The 21099-nt window shown below is 40.5% G+C and overlaps 1 protein-coding gene across 1 annotated transcript in view; it reads left to right on the forward strand.

The window, feature by feature from the left end:
- Nucleotides 1–19771, forward strand: part of LOC117812107 (sorbin and SH3 domain-containing protein 1) — a 53177-nt gene extending 33406 nt beyond the window's left edge. The window contains exons 15-28 of the mRNA XM_034682709.1: nucleotides 4327–4376; nucleotides 5749–5927; nucleotides 7582–8994; nucleotides 10176–10237; nucleotides 10500–10670; nucleotides 11929–11975; nucleotides 12131–12245; nucleotides 12380–12505; nucleotides 13395–13589; nucleotides 13831–14352; nucleotides 15002–15097; nucleotides 17209–17396; nucleotides 17512–17618; nucleotides 18485–19771. Of these exons, the coding sequence (XP_034538600.1) occupies nucleotides 4327–4376; nucleotides 5749–5927; nucleotides 7582–8994; nucleotides 10176–10237; nucleotides 10500–10670; nucleotides 11929–11975; nucleotides 12131–12245; nucleotides 12380–12505; nucleotides 13395–13589; nucleotides 13831–14352; nucleotides 15002–15097; nucleotides 17209–17396; nucleotides 17512–17618; nucleotides 18485–18552 (3339 nt within the window). The 3' untranslated portion in view covers nucleotides 18553–19771. The remainder of the gene's footprint in view (nucleotides 1–4326; nucleotides 4377–5748; nucleotides 5928–7581; nucleotides 8995–10175; nucleotides 10238–10499; nucleotides 10671–11928; nucleotides 11976–12130; nucleotides 12246–12379; nucleotides 12506–13394; nucleotides 13590–13830; nucleotides 14353–15001; nucleotides 15098–17208; nucleotides 17397–17511; nucleotides 17619–18484) is intronic.
- The last annotated feature ends 1328 nt before the right edge of the window (nucleotides 19772–21099 follow it).

Below are 21099 nucleotides of genomic sequence, written 5' to 3' on the forward strand. Positions count from 1 at the left end.
GTCTTTAAAGTGACGGCATATTGTATTTTATTGCATGTGCTAACATTTATGTTCAAATAATGCCTAAAAAATGTCCGTCTATTAGGACTACTCCCACTTTCACTCGCTATATCAGACCTTACATTTTTTAACTTGGTCCTGCACGGAGAGGTTATGTAACTGCGTGTGTAAGCATCACTTAATTAAAATGATTCACCTTTGATGAGTTCTATTTTTCCACAATTGTCACCTCGTACAAGTGAAAAAGATCCTTTACCACAAAGTGACTAAAATAGTCAGCTCAGATCTATTTTTGCCGTCTTCTGAAGTGTCTCTCAACATTTTATTAGTTACTGTTCGGCTGATGGAGCCCAATCATCTCAGGCTACAGAGACAAGACTGACCACTTATCCTAGCTGTGGCTTACACCCTACTCACTTAAGAAAAGTAATGCTCAATGAGGTTGTTTTAAATGACATATTACACCACCGTGTCAACAGTCTCCTTGATAAAGAGCCGATTAAATTACCCCCGAGCTGTGTTTTGGGTTTCACCGTCACTTTAACAAAAGATCTATCTACCCACTGCAGCCTCCCTGCTTTCACATGTTTTAGCTCCACAGCCAATAGGAACACTTTGCTTGTTCTGGATGATTCATCCAAAAGTCACTCTGCACAAGGGGCTGCAGCCCAAGCACATGTTAGGCTCAGAATACACACAGGCCCTTCAAATACTTAGAATGAAACAATAAAGTCTTACCATCTGTTATCTGCTACGTTTACCGAACTATCCTGCAAGATCCAGGAATCTTAAAGTTGTGGTGAAGATGAATCCACGCCTGGGGGGCGGTTGGAAACAGACTAGCTTGGCACTGACCGCGCTAACAGCCCACAGCGGCACCGTTATACGACATGAGGTCATGTCCTAACATCAGGCAGACACGGGAGCAGAGCCTGCTGGTCCAGGTTAGTGTATATGTGGAAGAGGTTTAGCAGTTTAGGTGCCTGACTCTGTCTCATGGCAGCTTGGATGATTGCCAGATGAGCTTGGTTTGATGGCTGGCTCCTGTTTAATGTCAGAGTCACTTCTAAAGCTGTACCTGGTATGTGCAGTATTTGACCTTAAGGTCTGGCCGGACACACTCACTCATAGGAGTTTGATAGACATGTTTGAGATATGACTGGGAGTCTGTAAATGGCCAACAACAGTAGTAGTAGTAGTAGCAGAAGTAGGCAAATAAAAAAATAAAAAAATAGATTAACAAATAAAAAAAAATAAAAAAAATAGTAATAGCAGTTAGAAAAAATATGATAATAATAATAATAATAATAATAATAATAATAATAATAATAATAATAATAATAATAATAATAATAATAATTTAAAAATAAATAAATAATAATTATAATAATAACACTAATAATTATTATAAATAAAGGTAACACTAACTAATGATAAAGATAAAAATAATACTGATAACAATACCAGTAATAAAAATAATAAAACAAATACATAGTATAATACAAAATAGACATACAACAGCAATAGTGCTTGCCATAATATTTAAAATATAATAATAATAGTAATAATGATAATAATAATAATAATAATAATAATAATAATAATAATAATAATAATTATAATTATAATTATAATTATAATAATAATGATAATTATAATAATAATAATAATAATAATAATAATAATAATAATAATAACATTAAAAGCAATAACACTAATTAAAATAAAATCATCATAAATATTATTAGTATTATTATTGTCATAGCAGTTATGGTAACAATAAAAATGATAACGAAAATAATAATAATTATATAAAGAATAACAAATAATAATAATAATTATTATTATTAGTAGTAGTGGTAGTAGTAGTAGTAGTAGTAGTATTGTAAGATTTTATTTGATTATTTTATGTGTAGTCTTTGGTACTGGAACACAAAAGGTCACTTTGGTCACTTTAGTCACAAAGCAGATCTACTGTTCTCACTGAATAAACTGCCACACGTTCATCCTTAATTAGAACTTTATAACTAGAATGAATAGTTTACTTGTTCCCTCTTCTGGAGCTAACAGAGACCTAACGGGCACGGTTACCCCCCAAAAACACAAAGAGCAGGAGACCTCTCAGTGATATGTGGTAACCCTAAAAGACTGTGTTGTTTTTTCCTACTTCCTGTTGCTGTCATGTCAAATCATTCTTACCCTTCATCTCAAGTCACCTGATAGCCAATGAATAACGTGCCTCCTGTGTTTAAGTACACTGGCCCTCCGTATTAATGTAAACAAGTTTAAAGAGGAGTCTGAACTCACACCAGGTGACAGTCAAACAGAGGCTCATACATATAGATAAGTTAGCTGCAACTGAAATTCCATACATAGCTTTGGCCAGGAAAGCATTTTGACCCCCTATAACCGACAGAGTGACTCCATCTGTTGAGCACATGCTGACGAGGGGGGTTGCTACCACACTGTATCAGTGCTGAGATACACAGAACCTCCCCCCGCCACCTGACATAGTCTAAAGGAGGCAACTTCTTAAACCCGCCAGCTCATTGTGCTTTCATATTTAACCTCTGTTATACACTTAACCTTTACCTTTAAGCATTTAGTGCAGATGAGACCAACACACAGCTATTACCGGCGTTCCACACAGGGGGGCTGTTCTTTTTCATGAGTACATATCACCACAAATAAGGTGCTGGAAAGAATGAGATTCATGTTACCATGACCTACTCATGATTGCTATTTTAAATATCGAAGCGGCACACAGGAGCCAGAGGTCTGAGTAGCTTAAAGTACATTTGTCCCCTAAATCAGAAGAGTTTCATCATCTCACTTCTGCTTCCTCTGACCAGGCCTTTATTTGAAACCATTATGGCTGAAATTTGATTAAAAAAAAGGCAACTTTCTCAGAGTAATGTGAGACTTGTTGATATCAGTGAAGGAATCGCTGTGTTTTTTTTGTAGAAAGAAAAGATAACAGTAATTATGCGTCTCTAAAGAAACACAGATTTTAGTTTTATGTGTTTGTTTTGTTTACTTTCCTCTGATGTGTAGTTTTGCTCAATTACCCATAGATGTCAGAGGACTCAGACTTCTCACCCATATTTCAGATTTAAGACACGACAGAGCAGGAAAGTGCGATTTATTGAACATCAACAACATGTTCTCTAGGTTGACATGGAACATTTGGCTTTATAAATAGAACAAACTATAGACCTTCCTGCCTGATGTTCTGTTCTTATAAAGATAGGCATTTACTCTGCAGGGTTATTAATGATCATCCTGCCCTGGCAACTAAGGGGAAAGGCATGTTGTGGCAAATGAGCTGTTGAGAATGCTCCTTGTCTGGTCATTGGTGTTGGAGGCAGAGGCTTGGCCACGCCATGGGGAAGTGGATGTGGTATTAGCAGCAGGGCCAGGCTGGCTGGGATGGGGATTGTGCAATCGTATTTGCAAACAACACTTGCGCGCTCATTCATAGTGCTCATGTCATGTCTGTTATTTTTACCGGCTGTGACGTCGGAAAAGAGGAAAGCAACAGAAACAGAGGGCTAAAATTAGGACCCTTCAAAATGCTTGTGGGTGCCTCAACACTGTATGACCACCCTCTGTGTTTTAGGGATAATATTTCCTCCTTGATGCTAATTTTATTCACACTTGTTGTCCTTTAACATTTATTTACTCACTCTGGGTTTGCGATTTATTCATGAATGCCTTTGTTTCCCACCTAATCGTTTTTGTCTTTTTAATGTTGTTTCAATTATTTGTTTCCACACTGAAAATGTTTTCCTGAATAAGCATCTATTTTTCATTTTGACTCATTCGGTGTGTGTTTCAGTGTTGAATGTGTGTGTGAGAGTGTGTATACGTGTGTTTGTGCGTGTGTAATTTGGCCTGTTTGCACCACCAGCTGGTTAATTGTCCCCAGTCTGGTCCAGTGGCAGTAAGAGTGACTCAATACCAGACAAAAGAAACGGCTTCACTGAGAGACAGTAGCCCATTGGCCGAGCCTGTGACAGCCCCCTCCCTTCATGGGCGCCCCTGACCGTACACGTCTGCCCGCCCACTCTCCCCCCTCCACTCTCCTCACTGCTGCTTGTTTTCTCCAACTTGCATGCAGGCCAAACATACGCTTACTTCTCGGTGCCAAACCCAGTCCAGAGAAGCAAAGAACCCGGGTGCCTGAGAAAAAACACAGACAGCAAGTGAACAACAGAGAGAAAAAGCAGAGAGAATCTGGCCATAGCTAATGCTCCTTACTCTGTTCTAGCTGGAGGAGACTTTCCTGTGGATCTATCAATGACTTCTTTGTTTGGTTTATTGCAGAGTTCCCCCTCTTTCAGCCCCCTGGAAACAGCCTCCGACCTGCAGCAGTAGTAAGTCCATGCCACTTCTACTTATTCAAATACTTGTGCTTGAAATCTTTTAACCTCCTACCAGGATGTTTATGTGGATACATGTTAGAGGGAGATTTGTCCTCCTTGTAGCGCTTGGTCACTTACAGCAGGGGGACTCCTGCTTCCTGAGGAGATACTGTTAAAAAGGCGAAAAGCTCCAGAACAGTGTGTCCTCTGTTCGCTTTTTATGGGTGGGTGGTTGTTGTGTGATGACATGGCTGCTATGTGATCATTTATTTAAAGACAACAACCTGGAATAGCAGGAACTTCCATCTATCTGCAACAAATGATCTCCTTGTGAATGGGTGTGACTTCAGAGCTGTGATGATGAAAAGAAGATGCCAGCTGATCTTCTTGGTTTTTGTCTGCTGATTCTGACTTTCTCTGTGTTTGTTTCATCGGATTTAAAGAGTTTTGGAAAAATAAACAGTGACAGCCTCATGCAACAGTCAAGGGAAAACTAACTTCTCCCTGCCTTTATGCTCAAAACTTTCCATCTGCTACAGTCATTATGTGATCTCGGCCAATACTAAGAGAGAGGTCCCAGTCCAGCTATTGAATCCTTTGATACTTGGTTCATTTTGAAGAAAGAGACTCCTGATTGGTGGAACAAAAGTTTTGAAAGGAAGCCTCAGGTCCTGACTCTGTGTCACATGTAGTCAGGGCAGGAAGCATCTTTTTGTGGAGCTGTTTTAAATCAGAAGTTGTTGCGTCAGTGTAGCAACATTAGATGTGTTTTAGTGTGTGTTCAAGCCTTGATTAGAAATGTATACAATGTGTCTGATGATAGCTGTCTCTGAAACACATTAATATGATGGTTTGTCAAACACAGTCGATGTCAGGAGAAAGAGAAATGTTTTTTTCCCCCAAATGTGTGGGGGAAAAAATGTGTTCTCTGTCTTTTAACTTTGGTCTGTGAGGGGTTTATTTCATCTGGAGTCAATGCCAGCTGTTTGACCATGTTGTTCTGCAAAACACATGAGTGGCATGTGAAAGAGAGTAAACCTGAGAGTTATACAGGTACTCGGCTGGAGCTGATGCACCATGTGGGAATGTTCAGAGAATATTTATAGAAATCTGTCCTATTGGCCTCTCTGGAATGCTGAGATATGTGTGGTAGTCCTGGCTCTCTCTCACAGCAGACTCTAAATGTTACACTTTCTTTCTCAAGTTTGACTTTTGTCTCAGATTATTTTATCCTCCATACTTCTGTGAGCACAGGAAGTTAACCTCAGGACATATTAAATGAGAACCCCAATTTTAGCTCCTCTGTTGTCATGAAACATGTAACATCACTCCTCTCTATGATTTTTTAATCAGCTGTCTGCATTTCTCTCTCTGCCATCTATAGCTCCTCAAGCAAGTCTGGACACAGCCAGGTGGAGGAAGATGATGGATCATCTACGAGAGAGTCTGGGGCTCCAGATTGCGACCGCCAAGTTTACAAGAGTGTCCTGGAGGGTGGCGACATTCCCTTACAAGGTCTAAGGGCCTTAAACAGGCGCCAGGGCAGCTCCTCTTCCTCTAAAGGTAGGATGATACACATTTTAATATGAACACTGAGATGGAAGGTGTGTGTGTGATAGATGTGGATGTTTGGAGCAGACAGGAGAAAGACAGAAGCAATAAGTCACAGGCACTGACCTTTGTCAGACAGGGATACATGTGTTTCCGTTTGCCTTTCTGTTGATATTTACTCATTGTCTTTTTCTGCGACCTCAAAGCATCAGCCAATCACCTCGCAGCATTCATTCCCATCGCAGTATTTGATGTGTTGTTGATGCTTTGAATGTTTTCATCATATGTGTACTTGGCATCTGCCCTGGAAAACTGGCAGAGGGAGTGAGGTGGTCCTGCTAAGTTGTTGGAGGATAACCTTTAGGATTTTCCCCTTCTTGCTCCAACTGTGACTTGCCAGTCACTAGGCAGGCTCTGGAGTGTGTGAGCAGCAGGGAGAGAGATGAGCAGGATAAACAGAGCTGTGTTTTTCACAACCTGACCGGGCAGGGTGAGATAAACAAGAGGGACACAGAGGGCGGGAATGCATGAGGAAGTCAGCTGTCACTGTGGGGTCAGAGGCTGACATGGAGGACGAGAGGACACATGATGTAGAGAAAGAAAGGAAGGAAATCTGTTACTCAACATATGTCACTTCAGAAACTGCTCATGTACAGTTAGAGTTTAGTATACTTCCACGTTATTACTCGATGAATAAGTACCAAGCAAAGTTTGAACAAAGGTACATGAAGACAGTTGGTGTGACCTGAATTCAAATTGTGGAGGCACGCAGTAAATGGATTTTGCACTCCAGTCAAGGAGCTAGCATTAGCCTCCTCTTCAAAGAAACATCTGAGCACTACAACCAAACAGTTCATCATGTGTTTGTGTCTCGTGCTCACTAAATAGAAACTATCTGATCAATCTTTGTGCTCTGCAGAGTGAATCCTGGGGGACTTTCTGCAGACAGATCACTTAAATTGTCACATGGTGGGGATAGAACCAAGGTTCCTTCCTCACTGATGGCGGGGGGAAAAAATCAGTAAAATTGATTGACTGACGGTCCCTCGTGCTGCAGAAGTGTGTCATTCTCTGAAGTCTTTCACTCGTCGTGTTTTAGCGGTCAGGCTCAGGATACTTCTGTTATTGACAACCTTGTGCACAATGTGGTGCCACAGGTCATTATCACTGCTCTCTGGTCTGGTCTCTTACTGCTAAAAGGAGATATGTGAGAGGTCAAAGCAGGACAGGACGGAGTCATGCACGAGCCCCAATGTGAACCAAAATAGGCAACAAAGAAAGTGAAGAGGTTATCTGTATTCTTTTGATTTAACAATAATACTGATAGATTACATTTCTTCAGCAGCCTCCAACATCACATACCATCCCATGGCATTTTGGTGTTTCAGTGCATCATGTTTCACTTCTTATTTTACACATCCAATGCAAAAACTGTTAGATATCAAATGTTACCTTGTTCCATTTTTGAAAGAAAGCCAAAGTGTCCTGCAGTGATTATAACTTCCATCTAACATGTGACACACAGTGCATCAAGCCTGCTTCCCCTCCTCATCCTCTTTTGATGGAACTTAGACAGAAATGTGCCTGACTCTGTTTCTGTGTGTGTGAACCTGTGACCATTGCAATCTAATATGTTGTTTATTCTGTTGTCCTGCATGCTTGCCAGTGGATTATAAAGGTGGGAATGGCTATATAATTTCACCCTGCTCCTCTGTAAATAGTCGAACGGTTCTTGCCAGTAATGCAATAGGTAACCAGTGTAAAAGTATGAAGCCTCTGTCTGCTGCCAAAGCCTGCATACCCCAAATTCTGCCCTCTAAGTTCAAGCCTAACCTGCTGCCACCCAGTGGTGACAGTCAGAGAAGCAGGACTAAAGCTGTCAGGAACCCAAAGGCCCACAGCTGTGAGGATCTATACAATGGGCAATATGACAGAGACTATGCTGAAGAAAGGGAAAGTAGGAAACAGTCAGACTCTGTGTCCATGCAGATGTGTGCAGACGGCCTCAGAAATGAATCCTGTGCAATTAGAAGGAGCGCTTCTGAGTTTTCCAGCCTTTATAAGTCCATGCATCGAATCCAGCAGCCAAGCTCAGCTGGCTGCAGCCCGCACGGCAGCGTCCGCAGCCTAGCCTCTCTTTTTGAGAAGGCAAAAGCAGAGCGGGGTGAAAGGTCAGAGGCAGATGATGGGGATGACATTCCACGGGATTCTGTGTCAACACGGGTCACTGAGTTTGAAATGATCATCCAGCAGTCAAGTTCAGCGCCCTGCCGCTCTTCCTCCCTGCCCACCTTGCACTCGAACCACAGCCACAGTCCCACCCACCTCTACATGGTGTCTGCAGTGTCAGCGGAGTCCCTTTTGATTGCAGACACCACACAGGCAGTGGCCTGCTCCCCAGTGGAGGCGGAGGGCAAGAGCTCTGAGGAGGAGGACGCACACTCCTCAATAGAAATACAAAATGTAAGGACTGAGTCCCCATTCGACATCGAGGCGGAAGTGGAGCAGATCTTTAATAAAAGCTCCCAAGAGCTTATCGACCATAGTATCAATGTATCAAAGAGTGACTCAGCTCTGCTTTCAGCATCCCCTCCAATACACAACCATGTCCACCACCACCACCACCACGATCACCTACTGCAAAACCTGAACCATCAACACCTCCTCAAACCCAGCAAATGCAAAGGCTCTTGTCCAGCTTCCTACACACGCTTTACAACCATCCTCAGGCATGAAAGGCAGCAAGCTCTGACTCAACAGGAGAGGCCTCGACCTCTGGACAAGAGGACCACGCTGCCCGGAAACCTCTTCCTCATGGGCCCTGCTCCCTTCAGGTTACGTAAGAACTTACAGTCTCACCAAACTCGGAAGACTCTTGCTACCAGGGTGACAATGGGCATCGGGAGGCCCTCTGCTCTGTCTCCTGAGCTCAGACCTCTGATCCCTCAGCGCCTGTCCTCTCTGGAGGTCCTGGAGAGGCTGAGTAACACGGAGGGAGGCGACACTGACCAACTGAGCAACCAGCACTGCTTGGACGCCAACGGAAACCTACTGCAGCTGTTGGCAGCTCACCGCAGAGGTGGCTATTTCCATCCATTCAACACTGTCACCCTCCTCTCTCCTCCCTGTGTAGATCCTCATTAATGCAACTCTTCCTACCTTCTCTCCACAAAGCCACACTGCCACCCTCCATCTGTAGTCTGTTTGGTGTGTTTACAAAGCAACAGGGAAGCCTCCATCCCATTCTGAGTGTGCTGTTTGGTGCTCTTCTTTTTATCTCTGTGAATAAGTATGATTCAACAAATGCATCAAAACACTTCAGTGACTGTAGGAGGTTCAGTGACCTTTTGGTAACGTATATACTGCCTATCACCTGTCCTGGTGACATCAGATTTGAGTTGTATGCAAGAGATACCTAGCCTGCATGAACATTGCATCGTTACACAAATAATACTGTAATTTACATCATTATGATGCAAGATGAGATTTACCTTCCACGACTGATTGTGTCAAATATCGTCTTCACATAGACTCTGAAAGACTTCCCTAAAACTATGATCCTCTATCTATGTTACTGAACACCTGGATATTTCAGTATCACATTGCATACACTCTCCCAAACTGATGTTCACCATGTCTGTATCTGTTTTTATTTTCTGTTCTGTAGACAGTTTGCATTGACATCTCTCATTCTTCACTATGTAAGGTTTGTTAAGTGAGACAGGAAGTTTCATACTTTGATTCTTTTGGAAAACAGCTGGTCCTCTGGGCGTCAGAAACAAAAGAAACATTCATGTTTTTGTTTTGGCCCTGCTGGGACATAAAATGTAACGGTAGTGCTGAGGATGACAGTAAGTGATAGCTCATATCAAAGAGACTAACCTTAAGTTAAGTTATAGAAGCTGGTTGGTTGTTCAGCGAAACCTTATATCATCTCAGATATATAATGTTATATCTGCATTTGTTTTTTTCATCGGCACACATCTGATCATCATGTGTTCATTCCTCTGTGCATGCAGGAATACATTTGGCTTTTGGATGTGTGTGTGCTTTCTGTTCCAGTATTAGATTATGGTGTTCTTTTGGAGCATGCATGGTTGTACTTCTTGCATATTGTTATGATCGTGATCATCTGAATTAAGGAATTTACTGCAATATCATTCTCTGATATTTGAAGAGTGTTGTTGTTGGCCAGGTGTCGCTTCAAGGATGCCAATACAAAGTCTATAAAGCTGAATCCTTCTTCTGTTTCTGTTTTAGACTTGTCCCCAACTGGGGAGAGCAATGATGAAGTTTTGCGGCGGCGACATGGAGACAAGGAGGCAAGTTGCAAACTTTCATAGATTCCACCTTTTTAGAATTTCAAGAATCCTGCACACTGTCCAACTTCTAAAAACATTTTTTAATGGTAACGTTTTATTACTAGACCTTCAGAGATTCCACCTGAACATTGCTGTTCTAGAGATACTTGTGTTGTAACTGTGAAACTCATCCCTGTACATTAAAGAATCAGGCTACTGAATAAAAGCAGAGAACTGACCCATATCATGAAGGGACAAACAGCTCAATGTTGTTTTCTGGCAGAAAATCTTGGAGGAGCAGCGGCGGCTGAAGCGGGAACAGGAAGAGGCTGACACAGCATCGAGGCGACACACAGGCATTGTCCCAACGCACCACCAATTCATCACCAACGAGCGCTTTGGAGATCTGCTCAACATCACAGATAACACAGAGAAGAGGAAATCAGGCATAGAGGTACAGCAGCAGGCCGTTTATTATCCTCCTGTAAGCACACAAGGACAGCATTTGTGAAGCAGGCTGTGAGGGGGGCGGGTGGGTTTGTCTGTAGGACTTCTACAGGAACACAAAACTCTCTGGGGCAAAAATGTCAAAAAGTCACAAATGAAGAGTTTTGGACTTTAATTCTACACTGAACATTGTGTAACAGCTGTCTGCTCATGATGATGATAAGATGTAATGCCACTGGTATTAGCTCCACCCCTGTTTACTGATGTGTCCTCTGTGCAGGACGTTAACACCCCGCTTTAGTTTCTCATTAGGCATTTTGGATTATACCAGACTTTTCAGCGCAGCCGGTCACACGTACCCCATTCACGTCACTGCTATGATGATGATGTACACATAGGATACTTAATGGACAAGTCAGGAGGACAGATTTGCCACCTGTGCCAAATTATGTAAAAAAAAAAAAAAAAAGGTACATACATACATATTATTGAAACTCATTCAATTCTTAAAAGTTAGCTGACCGCCTCAGTCCCAAATTAGAGAGACGATGACAAGGCGTGAAGTTCTGAAGGTTTATTTCCAACCACAGCCATTGGGTGGAAATAAAAGAGACATGGATTTAGAAGTAGAGACTAATGCACACTAGTTGCTATAAAATGTATATGAATAAACAACAAAGGGAAATAGTTGTTAATTAGTTAAGACAAAAAATAGGGAAAGATAAAAGACTTAGAAAAATAAAATCACAAAAAAGGCAAAAAATTAATTGTAATTAGAAAATGAAAATTTGAGAGTTAAAAATAAATAGAACAATAGAATATTAAAAAAAAAAAAAAAGATAAAGTGACATTAAAATGATACATTAAAATAAGTTATTAAAAAAAGCAGATAAATAAGGATTAACATCTTAAACGCTTAGTAACACATAGCAAGAGAAGTGGATGGACATCTGAGAGATCCAGAGGTATGAGTGTCTGCAGACACACCTGAATGCAATAATGAATTCAACAGGACACTCTGTAGTGACAGCTTTGGCCTCCAGGAGTCGCCGTTTAGGCAGCATGGAAATCAGAATGAAAGTACTCTATTTATCCCGGGGGAAAATCTGTCATTACAGTGGCTCTGATAAATGATAAGGACAAGTATTATTAAGGAGTATTGAGAGAAAGTATGAATAAAATAAGAAATACATACTGAATAAAAATAACATCAATGTTATAAAAATCAATAAAGTCTCATATTTTTTTTACATCTGTGTTTGCAGAGAACTCCAGCCATGGCTCGCTTTGACTTCAGAGCTGAAAGTTTAAAGTGAGTAAATATAACCATCCTTCTTTTAATCTATCTATCTGTCTATCTATCTATCTATCTATCTATCTATCTATCTATCTATCTATCTACCTCGACTTTTATCCATTTTTTAAAAAACACATCTCTGTGATACTTTGAACTTTGTCTCTTTGTAGGGAGTTACCGTTTCAGAAGGGAGACATCGTATACATAATTCGACAGGTGGATCAAAACTGGTATGAAGGAGAACATCATGGAAGAGTAGGAATTTTCCCTCAAAATTATGTTGAGGTTTGTGAGACTTTTCATTGTCAGTTTTATATTTTGTAATTTCCTCTTAATAGATATTTCTGCTCTATGATGTACTGAATGAATGACCTCATGTTTTGTGTTTTACTAAGCTATGTTACTCTTTCCTGCTCCAGCTGCTTCCCCCCACAGAGAAAGCTCAGCCGAAGAAAAGTGTTCCAGTTCAGGTGCTGGAGTACGGAGAGGCTGTTGCTCGCTTCAACTTCAACGGGGACACAGTGGTGGAAATGTCCTTCAGAAAGGTATGGAGAGGGAGTTCATCATGTAAGGGATAATGTATGGTGAGCAGGTAGTTATGGGAAATAGAATCCTGACAGGGTGAGACAAAACCCCTGTGCAAAGCCTACCTGCTAATCAAACATTATCCTGCTTATTACCCGGCTCCTAACTTAAAATACAAATATGTTTTTTTAGAAAAAAATTAATAAAATAAAATAAAAATAGTCCCAGTGATTCCTCGTCAGTGATCGTTCCATGGTGATGGATTCTTCTCTGCCTGTTGCGGTGGATTGAACATGAAACTATCCTCAGTCAGCTCTCCTTCTACTCTGAGCTCTGCGGTTCACACACCTTTAAAAAGAAACTAATGTCACAACTTTGAACCCTGCTGCTATCATCACCACCACTCATGGTTTAACTTTCTTTGTAGAGATCACTAACCTAAAGTTTCTCTCACCTGCTCCGCTCCTTCATCATACTGATGGACAGGATCCAAGATAAAAAATTCTGTAGTCTGCCGATTTAGCATGCTAACTGAAGCTAACGTTTTAGCCACATTGTTTTGATGCAAACGGAAGCTAACGGTCTTACCTCACCTTACGGTCTATGGTGTCAACAAGCAGAAGCTAAATGTGTCTGAACTCTTTTCCGCCGATTGATTTGACATGAGGTGTGATCAGTTTGTCTCTGGTGTTGCTCATGTTAGTGAAACTTAATAACTGTCATCAAGGGGTTTTGACCAATCAGAATCAAGCATCTTACACAGCTGGAGGATCAGCAAGGGAGCCGAGTAATAAGAGAAACGATTTGCATGCAGCGACAATATGTTTTGTATTCTTTTTTAAATTGTGTCATTTAACCAAAACACCTTGAAACAATGTTTTTGAATGATTTAAAAATATGTGACCGCAGGGAGAGAGAATCACACTCATTCGTAGAGTTGATGAAAACTGGTATGAAGGCAAAGTCTCTGGAACCAACCGCCAAGGCATCTTCCCGGTCAGTTATGTAGAAGTACACAGACGACCTCGTATCAAAAACGGGGTGGAGTATCCAGACCCTCCTGTCAGCCAATCACCGCAGCGCAGCACCAATGCTTCTCCACAGGTAAGGACTCTCAGCCCCACCTACAGGTCTTTAATGTAACACTTTGTGAAATAGTGAAGACACGATCCACGTCTTGATTCAAAATGTTCCATGTTCAACTTTACATTTTTTCTTTCATCACATTTTTTGTTCAATATGTTTAGTTCCCTTTTCTTTTCTTTTCTTTATTGATATCCTTCTCTTCTTCTTCTTGCTTCCATCCCACCTTTTCTTCCTCCCACGTTTCTGGTACTCTAAAAAGTTGTATCGTAATCGTCTTACCACGTCCCCCCTGCCCCTCCCTCGCTCACCTCGCCGCTCCGTGTCCCCTGAGGTCCACGCTGTGTCCTCTGAGTGGATCTCTCTGACGGTGGGAGGAGGGAGTCCCCCCGCCGCACCTACCCCTCCCCTGCCACCCCTGCCCAGCGTGTCCTACCGATGTGGCGAGTACCTGCCCCCACCCTTCTCTGCCAGCCCTGTTCCTCTCATCAGTGGCAGCCCATACTGTGTCTCCCCCATGGCTTCCCCAGCTGCCTCCCCTCTTCCTCCACCTTATCCGCCCAGGCCTAATTCAAGTACTCCCTTCCTTACATTCACACCACCTCAAGGGGAGGACTTCATGCTCTTCCCTCCCTCACCGCATCAGTCACCCAGTGTGAGCCCCTGTGGTGGGCCTGTGTTGGAGGGCTGGCTAAGGGGGGAGAAGGAGTTCACTGAGGGGGAAGGTGCAGAGGGGGACATTGGTCTCTCAGCAGTGGGCAGCAGGAAAAATAGCCCTGCAGAGGTATCTTCTGCATGGTGTGCGGTGTTGCATCTCAGGCTCACTGTGAAACACTGACTGTGTGATGCCCTGTAAAGATGTTGAACTGATTGCTGAGGCTGACACTGATTTGTGAAAGACGTGACTAACTCGTGTATTTGACCTCAAATGGTTTTGATAAAACTCTGGTCTGCGGAGGCAGAATGACTTTAAACTTGTTCCACAGCTGAAGGCTGCAAGTCTGCATGTTGTGTGTGTGCAATAACACCAAACTGTTTCGAGAGCTCTCAGTGTTTATTCAGGGTTTCAGATTGTCTTGCTCTGGAGGATCGTGAGGAGCTTTAGTGCTTGCATTTCAAGGATCAATTTGAGAGTGAAACTTTGTTCTTTTAAAATCTGGCATCTGGTTGCATGTTGTCAATGTTCGCTGTTCCATTTATTCTGATAACTTAGATTCTGGTGTGGGTAAGATTTATGTTGGACAGTTACATCAGTGAATATTTAGATGTTTGACATGTAGTCTTCTGTGGCAGACACTTTTGCAAGGTTGTAATTTTTGGAAATGCAACCTGACTGTGATTGAATAATCTACAACAGGTTGAAAGAAAGCGTGAACACAGGAGAAGGCCTTGGTTCTTAATATCTTTGCTAATTTGACTTGTTTGCTTTGCAGTTTGTGAGAAATGAGGTGGACCTTCATGGACAAAGCTCCAGAAGCCCTGTGATGCTGTATGACATCCAAGACAACAACAACGTTAACTCCTTTGCGGTAAGCTAGTAACCAGTTTGAGTCATGAATATGAATTTTAACAAATAACTTCATCATCTATTTAAATGTTAATCTGTCACCTTTAAAGATCCATTGTCTCACATCATCTAAAACTCATTGTGTCTTACTGATATGCACTGTTAAATATGTAGCAAAATCTTTAAGGGAGTAAGTCCAAATTATGGAATAAAACTGATCAATTGAGCTGTCACATCTGTCTGTTCAGAATAAAGTTGTAGGAAGCTTCTGCTAACTGTAGCCTAGCTTAGCGTACCATAAAGACTCAGAACAGGGGAACAGCTCGCCTGGCTCCATCCAAAGTTTATAATATTCACCTGCCAGCACTTTTAAAGCTCATTCATAAAAGAGATTCATATCTTGTTTGTTCGATCCCAACAAAAAACAAACGATAACATCCCTGAGTGTTTGAATATGAAGTGGCAAATCTTGCCTGAAGAGGGGACATGTGTCGCAAACATTATGTCATGTTACTTTTTTTAAATTGACCTCATAAAGTGATTATTAACACGTGTACATATCATTAGAAAGAGATGACAATCTTATTTTTTGCCATTTCAATATGTATGTTAGTCAACTTTGAAAATTGTTTTACGTAAACTGTGGTGTAAACCCTTGAATTAAAATATCTGTATCTATAATTATTGAGCCACGTCGGGGAGAGATGCTCTGCTTTCTATAGTTGTTAAAAAGTTATTATTATTAATAACAATAATATTAATAATAAAATAAGAACAATAATAATCATTTATAATTATCAGAATAATCCTAACAATTATTATATTAATATTATTAAAATTGAAAGAATAATAATGATATTATTAATAATAATTTGTCATAATAACAATAATCATAATTCGTAATAATAATCAGGATAATTTATAATATGAATAAGTAATAATAATAATAATTATTATTATTATTATTTTTATTGTTGTTGTTGTTGTGTTTATTATTATATTTATAAATAATAATAATAATAATTTGTAATAATGGTGATTCATAATAATAATAATAGTAGTAATAATAATGATAATAATTTATAACATTAATATAAATAATAATAAGAATAATAATATAGTAATAATAATACTGTTATGTGTGTAGCACTTTTCCAAACAACTTACAAAGTGCTTCACAGAAACAATAAAAATAGACGATAAAAGCAGAAAGATTAAAAAAACAATAAAGATCAGGATGAATTGACAGATTAAAATCTTAAGTATAAAGGTGTGTGATGAGCAGAGAAATACAATCAGTTACTGATTTTGCAAGTCAGATTTCCTCCAGCAGGCTGCTCCACAGTCGGGGGCTCTGGAAGCAAAGGTCCTGTCACCTTTAGTTTTCAGTCTAGACCTTGGAACAGCCAGCAGAGCACTGTCAAAGGGCCTCAGACTGTGTCCTGGCTCATATATGGGGACAAAAGATAGAGATACAATAAAGATACCAGAGTCCTAAAAGTAATCAAATCTATCAAATCAGCACTGCTACATACCCAGGGGAACAGCAGACAAACCATAGAGTAACTATTCCTTACCATCAGTAAACTAGATAGGACATCATCACATATGACAGCCCTCTGTAAGTTGCCTTTCTTGCACGTCTGTCTTTATATTCAGTGGATAGAGTGCTGCCTTCAGGTTCACACTGTGCAGACAGATATGACAGCAGGATCCGTCTCTGCACCTATTATTCACTGAGTAAGCGAATATCAGCCCTCAAGGGTCCACTTACTGAAAACTTTAAAGTCTACCTCTAAGCTGAACATGCCAGCTTCCCTTTAATAGTGCATAATCATTCTTAATACTTCCTGTTACAGTGAACTAATATTTTATGTTTCCTGTCTACATGTCCTCACTCTGGTCTTGCCCTGTCATGCCTGTCCTCTCGGCCCCTATCAATGTCTCCTCTGCTATTTCTCCCGGCTTTTAACGGATCACTGCCTTGTCTGCCTTGCTACTTACTGGATCTACCTTCACCCACTTCCTCTCTAACTCTTCACCACCCCCTTCAACTTCACCTCAACCCCTCCCGGGCCTGGGGTGGGCTGCTGTTTGTTTTTCTCTGATGACTTCACCTGTTTCTACAACAAGGAGGCAGTGTGTAATGAGATCATGAATATAGCTGAAACCTCAGTGAGGTATTGCAGCAACCTGTCCCACCACCCTAATGACTCTGTCCACAGTCTGCTCTCCAATCCCAGTAAACAATCTTTCATCATTTCCCAGCAACCTCATTCCCACAATAGCAGCCCAGAGCCAAACCGTCCCAAATGTGGAATGTGAGTACGATCCTTTTTATCTTACCGCCCCTGTTTTTTCTTAAAGTGAATTAGATGAACAACCCTTTGATTGAGTGTTATCAGTGTATTAACGTCAGCCTGTATTCTGCCCCAGCTTCAAAGCTCTGTACAGTTACATGCCACAGAACGAGGATGAGCTGGAGCTTCATGAGGGTGACCTCGTCAGTGTTATGGAGAAATGTGATGATGGCTGGTTTGTTGGTACGTGCTGCAGGCCTTGCTTTCTGTTACTTTAAGTGGTGGACAGTAACAAAGTACATTTACTTGAGTATTATTATTTGGGGGACTTATTACTTATTACTCCACTACATTCAGAAGACAATTATTGTTCTTTTTACTCCACTACATTTCTATCAGTGCTCTAGTTACTCACTACTTTAGCTTTGAAGTCAGATCATGAATGTCCTTCTCTTTTCTGAAATCTGAAATCAGTAAACTGTGTTTGTGTAGTTCTGTTTGTCTCAGTGGTTTAGTCGTACCTGTATATTGTGCGTCTCCACGGTTGAACGTGGGGCAAACACAGAGCATCACTCAGATCAGGCAGTTCATGTAGAGGTGGTAATGATGGCTATAATTCTCCACCTGAGCACCCATGGTCATATCTTCAGCCCGTGTTAGAGGTTTTTGAAATGAAGAATGATACGTATGGTTCTCCCTGTAGTAGTTGTAGTTGCTGATTTTATTCCATGGTACAGTTTTTAGAGATTTCAAGTAATGGTTTCTAGATAATCATAATGTGACAGAATGTACTTCTATGTATTCTTGACTGCACTCATGCTTTGTGAAAATACAACGTTTTGAGACTTTTTAAAAAGTACTTTGAATACTAAATATTTTTAAAAGCAAGTACTTCAGGACTTTAACTCAAGTAATAATCTGACAGGGCAACTTTTACTTGTATTGGAGTAATATATAGCTGGAGTATCAATACTTTGACTCAAGTAATGAAGCTGTGTACTTTGTCCACCACTGCTTACTTTTTACTATTACCATACAATCCTCTGATCTTAAAATTAAAACATGACTTCCTTTTGTCTAATCCACATTCTGCTCTCTTTTCTCTTCAGGTACATCAAACAGAACAAAGCAGTTTGGGACTTTTCCTGGGAATTACGTGAGGGAGGCGAAACTGTAAAGACACCATATCTAGCTGTAACACGTGTTGCCTGTCGAGCTTAGAGAATTAATTCTATTTCGCATGACTGTTGGTTAATATAGTCATTTAGCCAGGCAAATGCAGTTTGTTTGGGAAAGTGAATGGTTTAGCCAGAGGTATGTCAAACTGCACGAGGCGGGAATGAAGACAGCGCACTGCTGAGACCTCAGCGGTGTGTACACTTTGACCACATTTGACACTTTTTGACGTATAAACTCTCTACGGGTGAAATTTGTTCATCAAGATATCACAAACTAGAATGTAATGATAGCAGCTTGTTCAATAGAGGTAACGACCCTCAGTCTGTCCATGTTATTTACAGTATTAAAGTGTTTACTTGGCAGCTCAGTCTGGAGGCTGGTGTCGATCTAAAGCCTCCTGCTGAGACGGGCACAGTCCAGGGTTTTCTCACGTTGGTAGAGGATATTAGTCTTTTGAGACATGTTCCTTCTGAAATCTTGCACAAATATTTTGTAACACAGTATCAAGACATGCTCCCTATACTCTGACAATGCAAATGGAGTGAGTTGTGGTGTAAAGTCATTCTGTACTAGAAGCATTATCTGATAAGGGATATTAGACTATTGAGGAAATCTTGAATGATATTTCATTATAGTGTACCAAAATATGCTAGCATTATTCTTACAATACGCCCACCCCTGTTTGAAGACATAAAGAAAAGGTGCAGAGCTGTAGCCTCTGCAGTGTGTCCGGGCTTCAGTGGAGCTTTTCAACAGAGTGGATTGAAACGCTGAGGTAGAAATGAAGGACTTAGAACGTGTTATTACTTCATGTTGGTTTGGAACTGTTAGAGTCATGGATGTTGCTTCATGAGAACTAATACCCATCCTATGTTTTCAGAAAACATGTATTTGTATATTTATAACTCTATTGTTAAAATAGACCTAAGCTTTTTGTCTAACAGCTGGGGCCTGTAGGTTCCCAGGCGCCAGCACGACCACAGGACAAGGGTGGTAGCACTTAACTCCTTGTTGAGTACCAACTAACATGATAACAGATCGATCAGTGATGAACTAAGAATAATCATTTTCTGATTTATGCCATCACTGACTGAGTCATGTTAATGCGTGAAGCGTACTTTGAGAGACCTTATACACTACCAGTCAAAAGTTTGGACACACCTTCTCATTCAATGGTTTTTATTTCCTTTAATTATTTTCAACATTGTAGATTAATACTGAAGACATCAAAACTATGAAATAATCTGGTTTTGCCATAATCTGGATTACAACAGTAGCCAAATAGGGCTATCCATTGTGTACTAACCCTACCTCTGAACAACACAACTGATGGTCTCAAACACATTAAGAAGGCAAGTCATTCTACAAATGAACTCTTGACAAGGCTCATGTTCATTAGAAACCATTCCAGGAGACCACTTCATGAAGCAGACTGAGAGAATACCAAGAGTATATACAAAATATATTCTGCTTTGTTTAACAGTTTTTGGTTCATTCAATAATTCCATATATGTTCTTTCATAGTTTTGATGTCTTCAGTATTAATCTACAGTGTTTCAAAAAATTAAAATAAATACAAACCCTTGAACGAGAAGGTGTTTCCAAACTTTTGACTGGTAGTGTATATGGCACCATTTTTTATATGAAGACTCCAAACTGGGTGTAACACTTGAAGGAATTATTTTAATAATGAGTTAAGCTTTAGTACATTGTGCACTATAAAAATGAAGAATCTAATCAGAGTGTAACAGACTGAAAACAGAAGTGATGTCAGGTTACTGTCTGCTCTTTACTGATATCTTAGCAGCAGAGTGATCCTCAAACAGAGTTCCCCTCTTCTGCAGACCGGTCCGATAAGACACTACATGTCAGAAAAGCTTCTTATTATGCATAGATTGAAAGATGACAGCTATTGTTTCCTTATTTCTTTCCTTTTTTTCAATCAAATTCCTTGTCATCAACTGCTTCACTCATTCATGCCATCCAATAGGACTCGCAATGAATTCTTGTTGCTTGTTACTTAGACTGGCAGGAGAATGCAGACGAGCATTGGAGGGGAAAGTATGTAGGTATCTGATGCTTCACGTACCTGAAGTCTTTTTCCCAATCCAAACACAGATAGTTTTAATGGGCCTACCTAATAGCGTAATGCTTTATCATTGCCGGAGTACACTAAATCCGACCCATTATATGAAGTATTGACAGATTCACCACAGCTGTATCACTACATTACTTTTACAATCAGTGTTTCATCCTCTATGAAGTTTACCACGGACAGGGAATGTTTCCTCACACCTGTTGATCACACACTGCGTCATTATTGCCTCTATTGCACTGATGTTACAATCAGATACTTTATCACAGCATTGCAGAATGTCTCCCATCCACACTGAGTTACTCTCTATGTGTTTATTCCCTGACTGTACAGCAGGAGCGGGTTAACTTAACCTCCAGTTTATTATATGATAGTTTATGACGAATGAACAATAAATAATCACCTATTAAGCCATTACATACTTTACTTTAGATTGTGCTCGATGACATA

This window comes from Notolabrus celidotus, chromosome 4, assembly GCF_009762535.1.
Source record: "Notolabrus celidotus isolate fNotCel1 chromosome 4, fNotCel1.pri, whole genome shotgun sequence".
Taxonomy (NCBI): domain Eukaryota; kingdom Metazoa; phylum Chordata; class Actinopteri; order Labriformes; family Labridae; genus Notolabrus; species Notolabrus celidotus.